We start from the raw sequence: 14,303 nt of genomic DNA on the forward strand, positions 1-14,303 counted from the left end.
TCAGGAACATAACTACAACATTAAGTGAAGAGTTACTGTATAGGTAAAAAAGGGCAAAATGAATCAAAGCATCAAGCATATCATAGAATCATAGAAGATTAGGGTTGGAAGAGACCTCAGGAGGTCATCTAGTCCAACCCCCTGCTCAAGGCAGGATCAACACCAACTAAATCATCCCAGCCAGGGCTTTGTCAAGCCTGACCTTAAAAACCCCTAAGGATGGAGATTCCACCACCACTCTAGGTAACCCATTCCAGTGCTTCACCACCCTCCTAGTGAAATAGTGTTTCCTAATATCCAACCTAGACCTCACCCACTGCAACTTGAGACCATTACTCCTTGTTCTGTCATCTGCTACCACTGAGAACAGTCTAGATCCATCCTCTTTGGAACCCCCTTTCAGGTATTTGAAGGCTGCTGTCAAATCCCCCCTCACTCTTCTCTTCTGCAGACTAAACAAGCCCAGTTCCTTCAGCCTCTCCTTGTAAGTCGTCATGTGCCCCAGCCCCGTGATCATTTTCGTTTCCCTCCGCTGGACTCGCTCCAATTTGTCCACATCGTTTCTGTAATGGGGAGCCCAAAACCAGATGCAATATTCCAGATGTGGCCTCACCAGTGCCGAATAGAGGGGAATAATCACGTCCCTTGATCTGCTGGCAAGGCTCCTACCAATGCAGCCCAATATGCCATTAGCCTTCTGGCAACAAGGGCACACTGCTGATTCATATCCAGCTTTTCATCCACATAATCCCCAGGTCCTTTTCTGCAGAACTGCTGCTTAGCCAGCAGTGTGGGAGCTGACCTGGTCTGTGAAGACCAAGGCGAAAAAAGCATTCAGTACTTCAGCTTTTTCCACATCATCTGTCACTAGGTTGCCTCCCCCATTCACTAAGGGTCCCACACTTTCCCTGACCTTTTTCTTGTTGCTAACATCTTAACATAACATAACATATCCTTCATTTTCCTCCCCCCCAGCCCAACTTATTTTATTTAGACTGAGAATTTTTATTTGTTCTCCCATCCATGCATGTTGGACATTACATGGAACTCCAACTAGTGATGGTGCAAGCTATTCATATGAATCAAAGTGATCCTAGATCCCCAAATTTTTAAGCAAGGGCAATTCTTTATGGGAAAGTTGCTTAGCTCCCTGAAAGATGGGCTCGTTCTGGATACGCTAACAGAACCGTGCCAGAGGAACTATCATTAGTGCTGATTTATTAACAGAAATAATGAACATTATATTTTAGAGCCAGCAGTAAGACTAGGGTTAAAGTGAAATAAACCTGCTCATGACAATACAGTGATACAAACGAGTACAATTTTGCTAAGTCAATAAACAGTTTTACCAATTGTTTTCATTCATGGCGTGCTGTGCTAGAGACACAGAATCCATTTTCTCCTGCAGAATGATTGTTTTGATTCCAGAAATGACATCTTAAAAAAATCCATTTCCCTTTCCTGCATGAAAGCAGCCAAGTAGTAACAATGCCCTGTTTGTTCTCACTCCATAGCCAGCAAGTCACTCCTCCTGCCGTTAACATTCATCCTCTCTCACATACACCCCACAGGTGTAACTGCCACAGGAGCGGTTTCCTGTGGACTCCCTCAATAGAGCGAGGTTGTGATTTCAAGTACAATCTGAGTATTTCAACACTGATTTCTTCTAGGCTTACACAGAAATTAATTGCATTTTCCCCCAGAGCTTTCACAGCAGCAAACACTGCAGTATCATAGATTTAAAAAAACGCAACGGATAATATTATTCAATGCCACAATGATCTTTTCCCTCAAACAACCCCATATAGCTTTATGCAGATACCTGACCCTGTTGGGTGAAAGGCTTGTGAAAGCTGTCAATTTAACTGGGCAGTGTGGGGAATTAATTAAGACCACCCTTACTTCCCAAGTCAGTGCTCTCAAGTATTTTGTAGATTGGCAGAATGGTGGGGCAGGAAGGAAGGCAAACAAGATACTGTTTTTAAAAGGAAAACAAGGATTGACCTATGTGGAAGCTTATTCCGTGTGGAGAATGGATTTGAAGACAGAAGCTAAGAGTGTGGTTCTCAAACTTTTGTTCTGGTGACCCTTTTCACATAGCAAACCATTGAGGGTGACCCCCTCCCCTTATAAATTAAAACCACTTGTTAATATATTTAACACCATTATAAATGCTGGAGGCAAAGCGGGGTTTGGGGTGGAGGCTGACAGCTCATGACCCCCCATGTAATAACCTCATGACCCCCTGAGGGGTCCCAACCCCCAGTTTGAGAACCCCTGGTATAATAGATCAAGTCAGTGTGAAAAAACTAAACTTGCTGCAGGAATTAGTCCTAAGGGGGACACAGTTCCATAATCTCCCTGGTTATACTTAGGGCCCTACCAAATCCACAGCCCATTTTGGTCAATTTCACGGTCATAGGAATTTAAAAATCATAAATTTCATGATTTCAGCTATTTAAATCTGAAATTTCTGGGTGTTGTAATTGTCGCGGTCCTGACGCAAAAAGGAGTTGGGGGGGGGAGGTGGAGGGTGTGTTGCAGTACTGCTACCCTTACTTCTGCGCTGCTGCTGGCAGGGGGCGCTGCCTTCAGAGCTAGGCAGCTGGAGAGAGGTGGCTGCTGGCCCGGAGCCCATCTCTGAAGGCAGAGCCACCGCCAGCAGCAGCGAAGAATTAAGGATGGCGTGGTATGGTGTTGCCACCCTTACTTCTGCGCTGCTGCAGGTGGGGAGCTGCCTTTGGAGCTCGGCGCCTGGCCAACAGCTGCCACTCTCCAGCTGCCCAGTTCTGAAGGCAGCACAGAAGTAAGGGTGGCAATACTGTGACCTCTCCCTAAAATAATCTTGCGACCCTCCTGCAACTCCCCTTTGGGTCAGGACCTCCTATTTGAGAAATGCTGGCCTGCCCCGTGAAATCTGTACAGTATAGAGTAAAAGCACACAAAAGGCCAGATTTCATGGTCTGACACGCATTTTTCATGGCCATGAATTTGGTAGGGCCCTAGTTATGCTGCACTAAAGATAAAACAAAGCTAGATTTAGAACAATTATTTACATTGTAAGTTTTATTAAATGCCACTGTCTGGTACCAATTATGTTTCATTTAAAGGTTACTCTGCAAAAACAATCATAATATCCAGACCTCACGACTTATTGGGCATTATCTATTTCCTTTGTGGCTTTCAGAAAGAAATAATGTACACAGAAATAAGTATCACTCAGAAATAACAAAAATGGCCATCTGCAATGACAAATGTACTCTCAAAAATATCACTGTATTTTACTGAGGTGTTTTATATGCTTTGTCTTCAGCTGTAAACATGAATATAATCCTTGATGCAAAATGGGGCAGGGGGAGAGAGACAATACAGATTGCCATAAATATTCAGGCATCAGACATGAAGATACCTGACTTCACTTTTTAGATACAAATTGTCTAGAGGAGCTTCTAGCAATTGTGGAGAAATGTTCATGCTCAAACAGTGCTCGTGCAGAAGTTCATGATGGGGATGGGATGTAGTTTTGTTGCAGAGCTCCGAGAAGAAATATTACCCAGATTCATAATAATCAGTTGGGGTTGGGGAGACAGTAAAGTAGGCATTCAAAGTTTGAGTGGTTTGTAATATTATGAGACCTTTCAATAGGTCTATAGAATATGACATCAGTTTTCCTGTGTTGTACTCTTTAAATTTAACAGAAAATGTATCTTAATATGCTTAACAGTGTGTGTACTACATCACTTTCCTCACCAGGGGGAGGAATACCTATTTTTGATCCCCGAAAAGCAGCTTTTAAAAAATTAAAAGCTTGCAGCATTCTTGCTTTATTCTGTAGACAAAATACGTTTCTCTTGGGCTTCATCAGATTTTTAGCTGCATGAGGCCGCTTGCGCTTTGTTTATGATCAAACAGGATTTTTGCACTAGAAAATGAAGCTTTCATAGCTTCAAAAATGGCCCCCCGAGGCTTGCTCCTCCGCAGGCCAGGACCAATATTATGGCTGAGCGAAAAACAAAGAGGCATTTCTGAAGCTAAAAATCTATGTTTTCACTGCAACAATCCTAACAGAGCAAGAACAAAGTGCAAATAAAATTTTATTAGAAAAAATTAAAAGCCCAGTGCTGCAATTGTGACTCCGGAAAAACTCCCATGGTCTCCAATGAGGTTATTTCCTAGTGTCTCCAATGGGACTACTGCCTGAGTTTGGATAGCATACATTATATTAACAAAGGAGTGATTCCTGCAGAGCTGCCTCATTCCAGGTGTGAGTTGGAGTTGTACAATATCCATTCCCATCAAAACTATCTGCTTTCAGACTCGGGAAAAGTCTATCTCGACATTTAAAATGAGCTAACGTTTTCCTAGTTTTCCCTCCATTCACCTTCCATCCCTTTCCCAGGAGCATGGTCTGTTCTCATTCCGGCAGGGCCACTCACACTTTATCTAGCTATGTGTCTTATCTTTTGTAAGGGCCTGGTCACATGAGAGGGTAAGGGCTCTCAGCTTCTATTGGCTTGAATACAGTAAGAATACAGGGCTATATTGCCCCCTCCTGAGGGAATGCCCAGAGGATTTGGGGAGGAGGAAAGCTTTTAAAGGATTAACTTGTGAACTTTCCCCCACATGATACCATCAGTGAGAGGGATCTGCTTTTCCCCTGGCCGAATGGATTGCAAGCCTGCCCCCAAGCTATGTAGATCCCAAAGTATCCTTAGACATGGAAGCCTTGTCTCTCTGTACCAGCTCTAGAGCCTCCTCCTGCTCCCTGGAAATGCAGTTCCAATGAAATCACTCCATCAGGACCTCCACTGTCCCCAGTTGCCTCTAGGAGACCCCTCAGGGGGAAGTACGGAGAAGCCCCTCCAGAAAAGGTAACATCAGATTTGGGTGTTTTTCTAGAAGATATGTTCTAGCTCATAGGAATTATTTCAGAGAAGTCCTCTGACCTGTGTTATGCAGGAGGTCAAACTATCTGATCAAAAAGGTGATTTCTGGCCTCGGACTCTATGGAGACAAGGCAATATAACCCCAGGCTAATCTCTGCAGGGCCATTTGGGGGTGGAGCAGGTTTTCACAGGACCAACCAATGTGAGCGGCTTACTACCAACCCCATGCCTTTCCACTCCCATCCACTACTCCAAGCAGATCCTGGAAGAGATGCTGTTGAGGCAGCACTTGCCCTGACCTCCCTATGGGGGTGGGTGGGATCAGGTCCATATGCAGAGTCTCCTTGGTGCACAGATCAAGCGGCAACAACCTGGGGAGGGATAGCTCAGTGGTTTGAGCATTGGCCTGCTAAACCCAGGGTTGTGAGTTAAATCCTTGAGGAGGCCACTTAGGGATCTGGGGCAAAAATTGGTCCTGCTAGTAAAGGCAGGGGGCTGGACTCGATGACCTTTCAAGGTCCCTTCCAGTTCTAGGAGATTGGTATGTCTCCAATTATTATATAATTTATACAGTCTCCTGTTAAATATAAAGACTCTAGCATAGGAAAACAATCCCCAGAATCCCCATCTCACTCAGTTGGGCCCTGTACATATCCCAAGCATGCACCAACTCAATCATTCAAAATGCAGCACTGATGGAAGCTTTAAAAATGACAGACATATGCCAAAACAATATATGAGAGACAAGGTGGGTGAGGTAAGATCTTTTATTGGAGCTCTGCATAAGCTCGAAAACTTGTCTCTTTCACCAACAGAAGTTGGTCTAATAGAAGGTCTTAACTCAATCACCTTGTCTCTCTAATATCCTCCTGGGACCAATGCGGCTACAACACCACTGCATAAAATGGAGTACATCCCACCATATCAACACTTACAACCACTCTCCCAAACAGGAGATGAAAGAACCTCACCAGAAGCAGGCCTTAGAGGTCTAATCCAAAGCCTACTGATGCCAATGAGTCCCTACTGAATTTGAATGGCTTTTGGCGGATGCCTGCAGTCACTACCAGTTCAGTAAACAGCAGAACAGTGAGCATTAACAAATGTGCTCTTGTGATATTGCACAGCAGAGCCAACGACAATGAGAAAAATGTAGAAGCAGAAAATCACTGACAGTGTCTGCCCTGGTTCCCGTGTCTGTTTTAAAGATGGGCAGTTGATCTAGCCATGTTTACATTTCACCATTCCCTCTTCTCTATGAAGGTAATTGCAGAGCTGGTTTAGAATGTAACTAACAACAATTAAATCTGAAATTGATTGGTTGCATTTATCAGCCTTTCAAAAAGCACATTTGTAGAGCTCAGTCAACTCATAGCGAGACTCAGATTTATGATATGCCTGGCGGCTCAATAACACTACGGAACATGGCTCATTAGTTTGAGCTGGGCCACAGCTAAGGTGTATGCAAACTGCTTTTTCTGTGTTCCCAAGTCTGCAAGACACTCAACCTTGTGCTCAACGTTAAATACACAAGCAAATTGATCCCTGTTCAACAAGGCACGCAAGCACTTACATTAACTTCATATGCTAAGTTAATAAATACATGCTTTGCTAAACAACATGAATGAGATTACTCACATGCCTAAAGTGAAGCACACGCATAACTGCTTTACAGAATCAGGGCTTCATTGAGTAGGTCTGAAAACAGGAATTGATCTTTCTACAGTCCTTGATGGTCCATATTGCAGATTTATTCTGTACAATGCTGATACGGTATTGAAACAGTAAAGCACATGCTGACGTGCAGAAGTTTATTTTGGTTTTCTCGTCATGAAGCATTTATTAGTACCCTCTACTCTTTCTCCATTCACCAAGCTAATGAAAAATAAGATGACAAAAGAGGAAGTCACTAGTTATCTCCCTGGCTTTATTTACAAAGAATCACTTATATTTTTTTCCTCTACATAATCTGTTTGCAGTTAGTGTTTTCATAATCTCTCTGTAAATAAGCCATCTGTCCAGGATTTGCAAGTTTCTTCCTCAGGCATGTTTGTTTTACACACACACACACCACACATATTTAGGTTTGTGTAATATATATTACTAGGGCACCCCCTGGTGGCACTGTTGCAAATGTCTATTTCGGAACTTCGGTAAATTTCTATGACATTTTCAGCAGATTGGAGCTGTGGAGTCTCTTTGGCTAGAGCACACATTTCCTATGCCTCTAGGTGTCAAAAGAACAGCGTGCAAATTGACCACACAAAAGGGAAACAAATTATTATTAACCTGAAATATCATTTGCAGGTGGTGTGCAACTATGGCACCAGATGCCTCTTCGTATGAACATCAGGAACGTTGTATACATTTTACATAGATTATATGCGAGCATGGAGGTCCAATACTTCAATAGGTACAGCTAATCCCCTGACGCATCCCTAGCCCCACAATGGCTATAAATTAGTATTAGAACCAAAGATGGCACACTTTTTGCTCCTGCCCTATTTTCTTATTGCCCGCGGAGTGCTTAACTAGGAAATAAAGCTGTGAATCGAAGGTTCTTAAGATGGCAACCCCCTCAGTGTGAGATAGGGAACAATTTGCAGAAATATACACTAGCCATGATGGTGTAGAGCTGCTGAGTGTATTAAGATAAGAATCACTTTTAGCATGCTACATTGTTAGCTGAATCAAAATACCAGAGTCATTGCTTAATTTAGTTGCTGAGCAATGGCAGAAAACCTCATTACCCGAAGAAAATAAATTCTGGGTAAAATCTGGGCCCCACTGAAGTGAATGGAAAATTCCCACTGATTTCCTGGGGGGCAGGATTTCACCCTGGGTCTTCACCATCAGTGATAAACAACTCAAATAAAAACAGTAATCCAAACTTAACTAGAGAAGTGTTGTATGCACAAACATTTTGACTTTTAACACGGTCTACTTGGACAAATACATTAACCATAACCAATTATTAAAGGGTTTTGTTTAAAAAAAACAAAATCAACCCTATTGATTGAAATATTCTCACCAGCATTTAAAGTCCCTCCCCTCAAATGGTTTTGAGCACATTTCCCCTACAGTGTTGTGAACCCAAAATGGTGCATCATGCTCATGCATTACGTGGAAAACACAGCTCAAAGCAGAGAGACTCACACAAGCTGCCACCATAGGACTAGAAACCCTCTTACTCCTAGACCCTCAGTGGGGCTGGAGAGCTCAGGAGTGTATCCAGACTGAGCTTCATCTGTATTCACTGTAGAGGGACAGGCAGACGTCAGCGCATGAAGCTCTGTGCACATGTTTACACTGGAGCTATGCAGGGTGATGGCACAGAGCCTCAATTCAGACAGTCCCGACCTCCTTGTTGATCTCAAGATCAGATTCTTCTAGAGTCAAATCCCCTGCTTTGACAAGCAGCATCACTCACCACCAGAAAAATTCAGAGGAAGTTCTGGAAGGAGAACTTTGAGATGTTTCCTGACTTCTCCATGGGTTTTTTCAGAGAGTTCCAGTCCGACCTTGGGAATTTTGTATTTAGAATGTAAACATTATGAAAGATGGATGTAATTATGCTACTGCACAAGTCCTAGCAAACCATCCCCTCTCCAAAAAAAAAAAATCTATATCCAACTTCTCTTTAAACATGTGGGCTTTGATTTGGAGTTCTTACTGCTGAACACAAATGTCTTATTTAGACATCCTATAAGGTTATGACTTCTAAAGGGTTAATTAATACAACACTTTTGTTATTTATTATGCAGCTATGGATTTCCTTTCCAGGCACTAGCTTGCTTATAATTTCCATTATGACAATAAAATCACCATTAAGGGCCTTGTACATAAAGTATAATTGTAAATATAGAGGTTACAGGTTCAATTTTAAATGTTTGCACTGTATTTTACAGGTCAGGCAGGATACAGATGTATTAAGAGGGATTTACATATCACCAATGGAGTCACAAACATGTATTTAATGGTGACATTCTATATAATAATAATAGGAGATATGCCAATCTCCTAGAACTGGAAGGGACCTTGAAAAGTCATCAAATCCAGCCCCCTGCCTTCACTAGCAGGACCAATTTTTGCCCCAGATCCCCAAATGGCCCCCTCAAGGACTGAACTCACAACCCTGGGTTTAGCAGGCCAATGCTCAAACCACTGAGCTATCCCTCATATCAGCCTATGAAGCATCCCCTTTTGCCCATTTAATCATCTTCCCAACCACAATTTTCAGCAAACCCATACACACAAGATAATAGGCTATACTTCATCAGATATAGCCCCTGATCCTATAAACACTTATGCACATGCTTAACTTTAACTCCATTGAAATCAATGGGACTGCTCAACGGATTCAAGCTCAGTACATGTAAGTATTTGCAAAACTAGGGCCTTACAAAGGATCAGCGAAATGATGGCACAGAACTGCCAAACACAAATTCTGACACTCTCATACAGACACTTTTCCTTTTAATTAAAAAAAAAAAATCAGATACATTAGGCTATTTGTTATGAAACATATGAAATTTAAATCCTAGCAAAATTAGAGTGAAATGAGTTTTAAATCCTAGTAGAAATAGATTTAGTGACAGTGCTAGCTTTAAAAAAAATGTGATACAGTTCAGTACATACAAATATGAATGCACAATTTAGTTAAATAAATCAAAATAAATAAAAATCTGACAGATTCCAAAATGAAATTTAAAGGCCTGTTCCCAAAGGATCTTTGGGAAGCAACACAAAGTGGATGTCTGGCAAGAAACAGATTCTGTAATGCACCGGCACTATTTTCATAACCTTTTAAAATAAGAGTCCTATTGATTATTAATTGTTAGTGTAGACTTATGATGAAAAATTAGTTTGGCAAGTCATTCTACTTCCTCTTTGATTCTCAAGGAGGTACCAGTACTGAAACACTGGCATTTTAATGAATGACCAAAAGAATGCTGAGGTGGGTTTTTTCCCCCTATTAGTACCAGGAATGCATGTGCAATGCCAGGAAAACTTGGAAGAGTCATACTTTTTCCTTGGAACAGGAAAACTTCACAGAACATATTAATGAATGTTTGTTAAAGGTGCCTTCGTATTTCTGAGTTGCCATAATATAAGGGAAATTCTTTTAAAAATATTTACTAATAGGAATCAGGTAGTTGGACATTTCAAGGCTTTTGTACCAATTAATTTTTTCTAGACACATGGACATACTTAGGTTAGATGCTGAATTCCACATCCCACATGGGAGCTCCCAGGATAACAACTGATCTACACTATTTCTTGTAGAATATTATTTGCTGTTCTCCTTTATCCAAGTTACCAGGCTCTCAGAGGTTCTTCAGCTACTTTGCAGTGTTAAATATAGTTTTTGACTTCAGGTTTCAGACTCATCTTCCCAGGTTTAGTACAACCAGCAGATATGTTCTTAAAGAAAGCAGATGCAGAGATAGATGAAGCCCCTGCAACAGCTGGGCCATACTAGCACGAGATAACGTGCCATCCCCCTCAGACTCTGTTCAGACTTACAACACAGTGATCGTCACTAAGTACATTGTAAAACAACATTCCATGCAGCCAGTAATATGGACTGAAATTTCTTGGGACTGGATTGTTCAATTTGCCTCCAGGAGAAGAAGTGACCCCGCTCTAGTAAACCTGGCTAGGTTGGGTACAGGAGGAGTATGCCTCTGAGAGCCCCTGGCGCTTGGTGGATTGGGGGGGGGGGGAGGTGTGGGAGGAGCTAGATATGGAGCAGGAGGTTAGAAGCCTTGTGCAACTTTCCTGGCTGATCTCAAGATTTCTGAGCACAAATCCAGTCGAGTTAATGCAACCAGAAGCAGCATTAATTATTATGGTGCCCCTCCGCATCTTCTACTGTGCAGCCCTCAAGTGCCTTGGCCCCTCTTGTGATTTTGTCCCTAGGGGAGAAGGGAAGACCTGTAAACTAGTTGCTAAAGGTTAGCTTTGGGCCTGAAATTGGAAACCAGGTGAAGGAGGTAAAAAGTTAACTACAGAGAAAACTGGATAAAGAACAAAGGCCTATGAGACTGGATGATTCTGAAGACAAAAGATCAATAACTACTTTTCAAGTGCTTTTAAGACATTGATTAACATGCATCCCCCCCAACGTAGGTAGGTAAAGAACTTCCCCCATATCACAGGGAAGGAAGAGTGAGGCAGAGAGGTTGCATGACTTACCCAAAGTCAGAGAGACAATTAGTATCAGAGCAAACAGTAGAGCTTGTGTTCCTGGCTCCCACATCTGTGCTTATACCACGAAAGTACATAGTTGTCTAAAGGTAAAGTGCTGCTTTGTTTTAGAACGTGCTCATCATGAGGGATTTCACAATATTCGTTTCTCTAGTAATGTATAAGCCTGGAAACAATTAAAGGAGACTTCCTGCTACTATCAAATTTCAGTCAAATGCTAAGGTTATTTGTGGGGATATTAGATGCTATATAAAGTGAAACAAAATATTTCAACGAATGATCTTTTAGACATATTACTACCTAGAAATTTATTATCCCTTTCACTGAATGGATTTTATTTCACTCAGTTTCATGTTGTTTAGTTCTGCCCCAGTCGCTGTGGAACTATGATTGTTCAGCTGTAGACGGGTTCTTTAAAATTTTTTAATGTGATAACCTAGACAAGGAAACAAAGTGAAAACTCCAAGGTTTTCTGCCGTAGAGTAATAAAGTTACATGGTCTATGTTGCAGGTGCATTTAAACCCAAAAGACAGCCTGAAAATAAAACAAAATTAGTTTCAAATGAATACATTCGAAAGTTAAAACTATACAGAGAATAGAGCAGGTTCTGAATTAGAAACCTTAAACTTGTCTCCCACAGAAACAATTAAAGAGGGAAATAATTACAGAGGTTGCAGATCTGACATAAAACCAGTCATACTAGGCAACAGCATGGAGTTTTACATTTCTAATATATGTAACAAACACCGAAGCTCACGACAGCTTGTCACTTTTTGATGGATGATGGAAGACTCCATTTCTGATGTAGAAAGTATCCTTTACAATTCCAGACCTGGCATGAATTGGAGCCTTGATTTCAGTAATAACGTCTCCTGAAAAATAAGCGCATTTGATTAGCTTTTATGTCTTAAACAGTCTGACAATTACACTATTGTATTCAGCGTTCTTGTAGCGGTGTCAGTCATGGGATATTAGAAAGACAAGGCAGGTGAGGCAGTATCTTTTATTGGACCAACTTCTGTTGGTGAGAGAGACAAGCTTTCGAGCCACACCAAGCTCTTCTGCGGTGCTGGGAAATGTACTCGGAGTCGGAGTATTCAGACTACTTGCCCCAGACCTGAAGAAGAGCTCTGTATAAGTTTGAAAGCTTGTCTCATCCGCCAACAGAAGTTGGTCCAATAAAAGATATTGCCTTGCCCACCTTGTTGCTCTGATAATTACAGAAAGGGCTGAGGTAAAGCTGAAAGTGACAGTTTGTTCAGCAAATTGGGCCCAATCCTGCAAAGCAGGAAGTAACCTCAACTCCAATGAAATCAACGCTTCACAGGAGGATTTCAGCCTAGCACAACGTCCCACCCATAGTGTACTGGTTGCATTATGCCCTATTTGGATCCCCTGCAAGACTGCAATTCGGTATGTTAACAAGCGTGAAACACTTGACTCTGAATGACTCATGCTTTGGTACGCTTTCATCAGACACTTAAAATGTAATGTGCAAACTGCATGCATGCGTTCCACCAGTGACAGAAAAAGATGAGACTGTACTGGGGCCCTGGCAGATTGCCTGCTGGGTTTGTTGCTGGCTGGGATTTTAGCCAGGAACAGAAAGGGTCCAGACCAAGCCCCCTCCTTTCCTGATAAGTTGCTTCCTTTTGTATCCTACTCTCTGCATGGAAGAATTGACGTTCTGCTACATTTTTCAGCACACCACACACTGAACAAACTAACAAACAAATTAAATATACAAACCCCAGCTGGTGAGACACTGGGGTCAAGTGAAGAGGAGGTGTAGAAAATTATGTCCTGGCAGTAGAAACATGCTTAACTTTACTCTCATGAGCAGGCCCATTGACATCCATTGGATGACTCCAGTGAGTAAAGTTAAACACATGTGTAGGCACTTGCTGAATCAGGGCCAGAGAGACCAGCTGGTAACTAGAGGGAAACATTTTGGATTAACTCTACTTTTGAGGTTTGTGTTCCAGCCGGATCCAAGAAGCAGGGAGTTGGGGTAAACAGAGAAGAAAGAGGTTGAAGAACATTAGCTAGTGTTAGATTTCCATCCCAAACAATCATTCTTTAGGCAGCCTTCTGCCTTACCTAAGCGCCAGCCATACTCCCAGGATGACAGGACTGGATAGTGGAATTTCTCCTCAGGATTCTTCAGCTTTCTCTCCTGCAGGTACAGGTGCCTTCCTTGGCCTTCCCGGGAGATGCCCTGGTACAGCAGATGCTTGGTCTTGGGGGTGGCAGGTCTCATTTCCTTAAGAAGGGGCTCCTGATCCTTATCCTCCTGCTTCCTGGGGAGGCTTATCCCCTCCCCCTGCTTCTTAAAGCCAGTTCCCTCCTCCTGGGTCCTAGGGGGACTGAGCCTCTCCTCCTGCTCCTTGGGAGGGCAAATAGCAGGTAGAATACATTTCCTCCTGGGGCCACTGCAGGGCTCTAGCCTGGGGAACTTGTGCCCGTACTTCACCTTCCAGCTGACCCTGCTGAAAGCCTCTTTCTCAATCAACTCCTTCCAGCAGTGCTGGTCCCTTGTGGTCAACAGACCCCTCATAGCCTGGAGCAGGAGGCTAGCCGCTAGCTGCTGTGTGTTTGGTACAAGTTAGTTCCTGCAGCCTCTGGTGTCCAAGGAGACGGGGAGCCAGTGGAACAGGGTCTCAAGTTACAAGCACCTCAGAGGAAGTGGAGAAGGGGCACTGCACTCTCCCTTCACCTCAGCTTCTCTGGACATTGAACAGGATATTTAAAGGGGTGTCAGTGAGCCCTTTAGTGCCCCTCAAGCTGAAAATCTGGATGAGCTGCAGGTTGGGGCCAGCCAACAGGTGGAACTAGTTACCCTCTCTGTGGCTGCAGAGTTTGTGAATCTTGGCAACAGCAGCATTACAGTTCACGTCCACGCCCAGGCATAAAATACTCCCACAATAACCCACCCTTTCGGGTGGCTGAAATCTTGTGAAGATATTAGCACCTTGCTGTGCTGCAGGGGAAACACAAAGGGCTAGATCCTTGTTTTACTCACATCAGCAGCAAATCTCCCTCTGACCTGAATAGGGCCAGCACTGCACCCAGAGTGTGTGCGCACGCAAAAGATTTGTGAGAAACTTAAGTTCCATGGGTTTTATTTGTGTTGGGTTTGAACCAAACCAAAAACTCAAAGCAAAACTCAACAGAAACTACCAGTTTCACTGTGTTTGGGATCAGCT

At 42.8% G+C, this 14,303-nt stretch overlaps 1 protein-coding gene across 1 annotated transcript; it reads right to left on the bottom strand.

Annotated features, from left to right (window-relative positions):
* Positions 1-9,076: 9,076 nt before the first annotated feature.
* Positions 9,077-13,896, bottom strand: LOC123373805 (protein ATP6V1FNB-like). The gene is made up of 2 exons (XM_045022964.1): positions 13,198-13,896; positions 9,077-11,969 (listed from the first exon to the last, which is right to left on the bottom strand). The coding sequence occupies exons 1-2, from the start codon at positions 13,652-13,654 to the stop codon at positions 11,851-11,853; spliced, it is 576 nt and encodes a 191-aa protein (XP_044878899.1). The 5' UTR covers positions 13,655-13,896; the 3' UTR covers positions 9,077-11,850.
* Between the last annotated feature and the right edge of the window lie 407 nt (positions 13,897-14,303).

This window comes from Mauremys mutica, chromosome 7, assembly GCF_020497125.1.
Source record: "Mauremys mutica isolate MM-2020 ecotype Southern chromosome 7, ASM2049712v1, whole genome shotgun sequence".
In the NCBI taxonomy this organism is placed as follows: domain Eukaryota; kingdom Metazoa; phylum Chordata; order Testudines; family Geoemydidae; genus Mauremys; species Mauremys mutica.